The following is a 477-nucleotide window of genomic DNA, read 5'->3' as shown; positions in this document are numbered from 1 at the left end:
CCGCCACTCTGTGTAGGTAGTTGGCTTCTCCATTTTTGCTCCAACCGAAGCATGTTCCAATGCCTCTCAAAAGTGAACTTTTGACCATAATTTGTGGAATAAAGTTTATAAGCCAACTCCTTTATATCATTAGCGTTCGAACCACTCCTTATGTTTTGACTAGCTTGATCGTAGCAACCAGCAAATTGTGCAACAGCCTTGTTGATCTTATACCATCGTTTCTTACATGCAACTACCCCCCTTGTCATGTCGGTGCAAAATTCTACACTGTAGCTATGAATTCAACTCCAAAATGTTTTCCCCTTTTGATCGGTACCAACTACAGGGTCAGTTGAAACATTTAATCACGCACTGATCAACATCTCATCCTCTTCCCAATGCCAGTGTTGAATACTATCTTGCCTCCGATCTTCAATATCATCATCATTGAGGTCGATAGCATCTAATCCACGAGGGTTGGCAAAATCTGAATATTGC

At 41.3% G+C, this 477-nt stretch overlaps 1 protein-coding gene across 1 annotated transcript in view; it reads right to left on the bottom strand.

Moving 5' to 3' along the window:
* LOC107457807 (glutathione S-transferase T3-like) overlaps positions 1-248 on the bottom strand; it is a 779-nt gene extending 531 nt beyond the window's left edge. Inside the window, exon 1 of the mRNA XM_052251496.1 lies at positions 8-248. Within this exon, the coding sequence (XP_052107456.1) occupies positions 8-248 (241 nt within the window). The remainder of the gene's footprint in view (positions 1-7) is intronic.
* Between the last annotated feature and the right edge of the window lie 229 nt (positions 249-477).

This window comes from Arachis duranensis, chromosome 7, assembly GCF_000817695.3.
Source record: "Arachis duranensis cultivar V14167 chromosome 7, aradu.V14167.gnm2.J7QH, whole genome shotgun sequence".
NCBI lineage: Eukaryota > Viridiplantae > Streptophyta > Magnoliopsida > Fabales > Fabaceae > Arachis > Arachis duranensis.
Note: the sequence above shows the minus strand (reverse complement) of the source record. Positions and strands in the feature narration are given on the sequence as shown.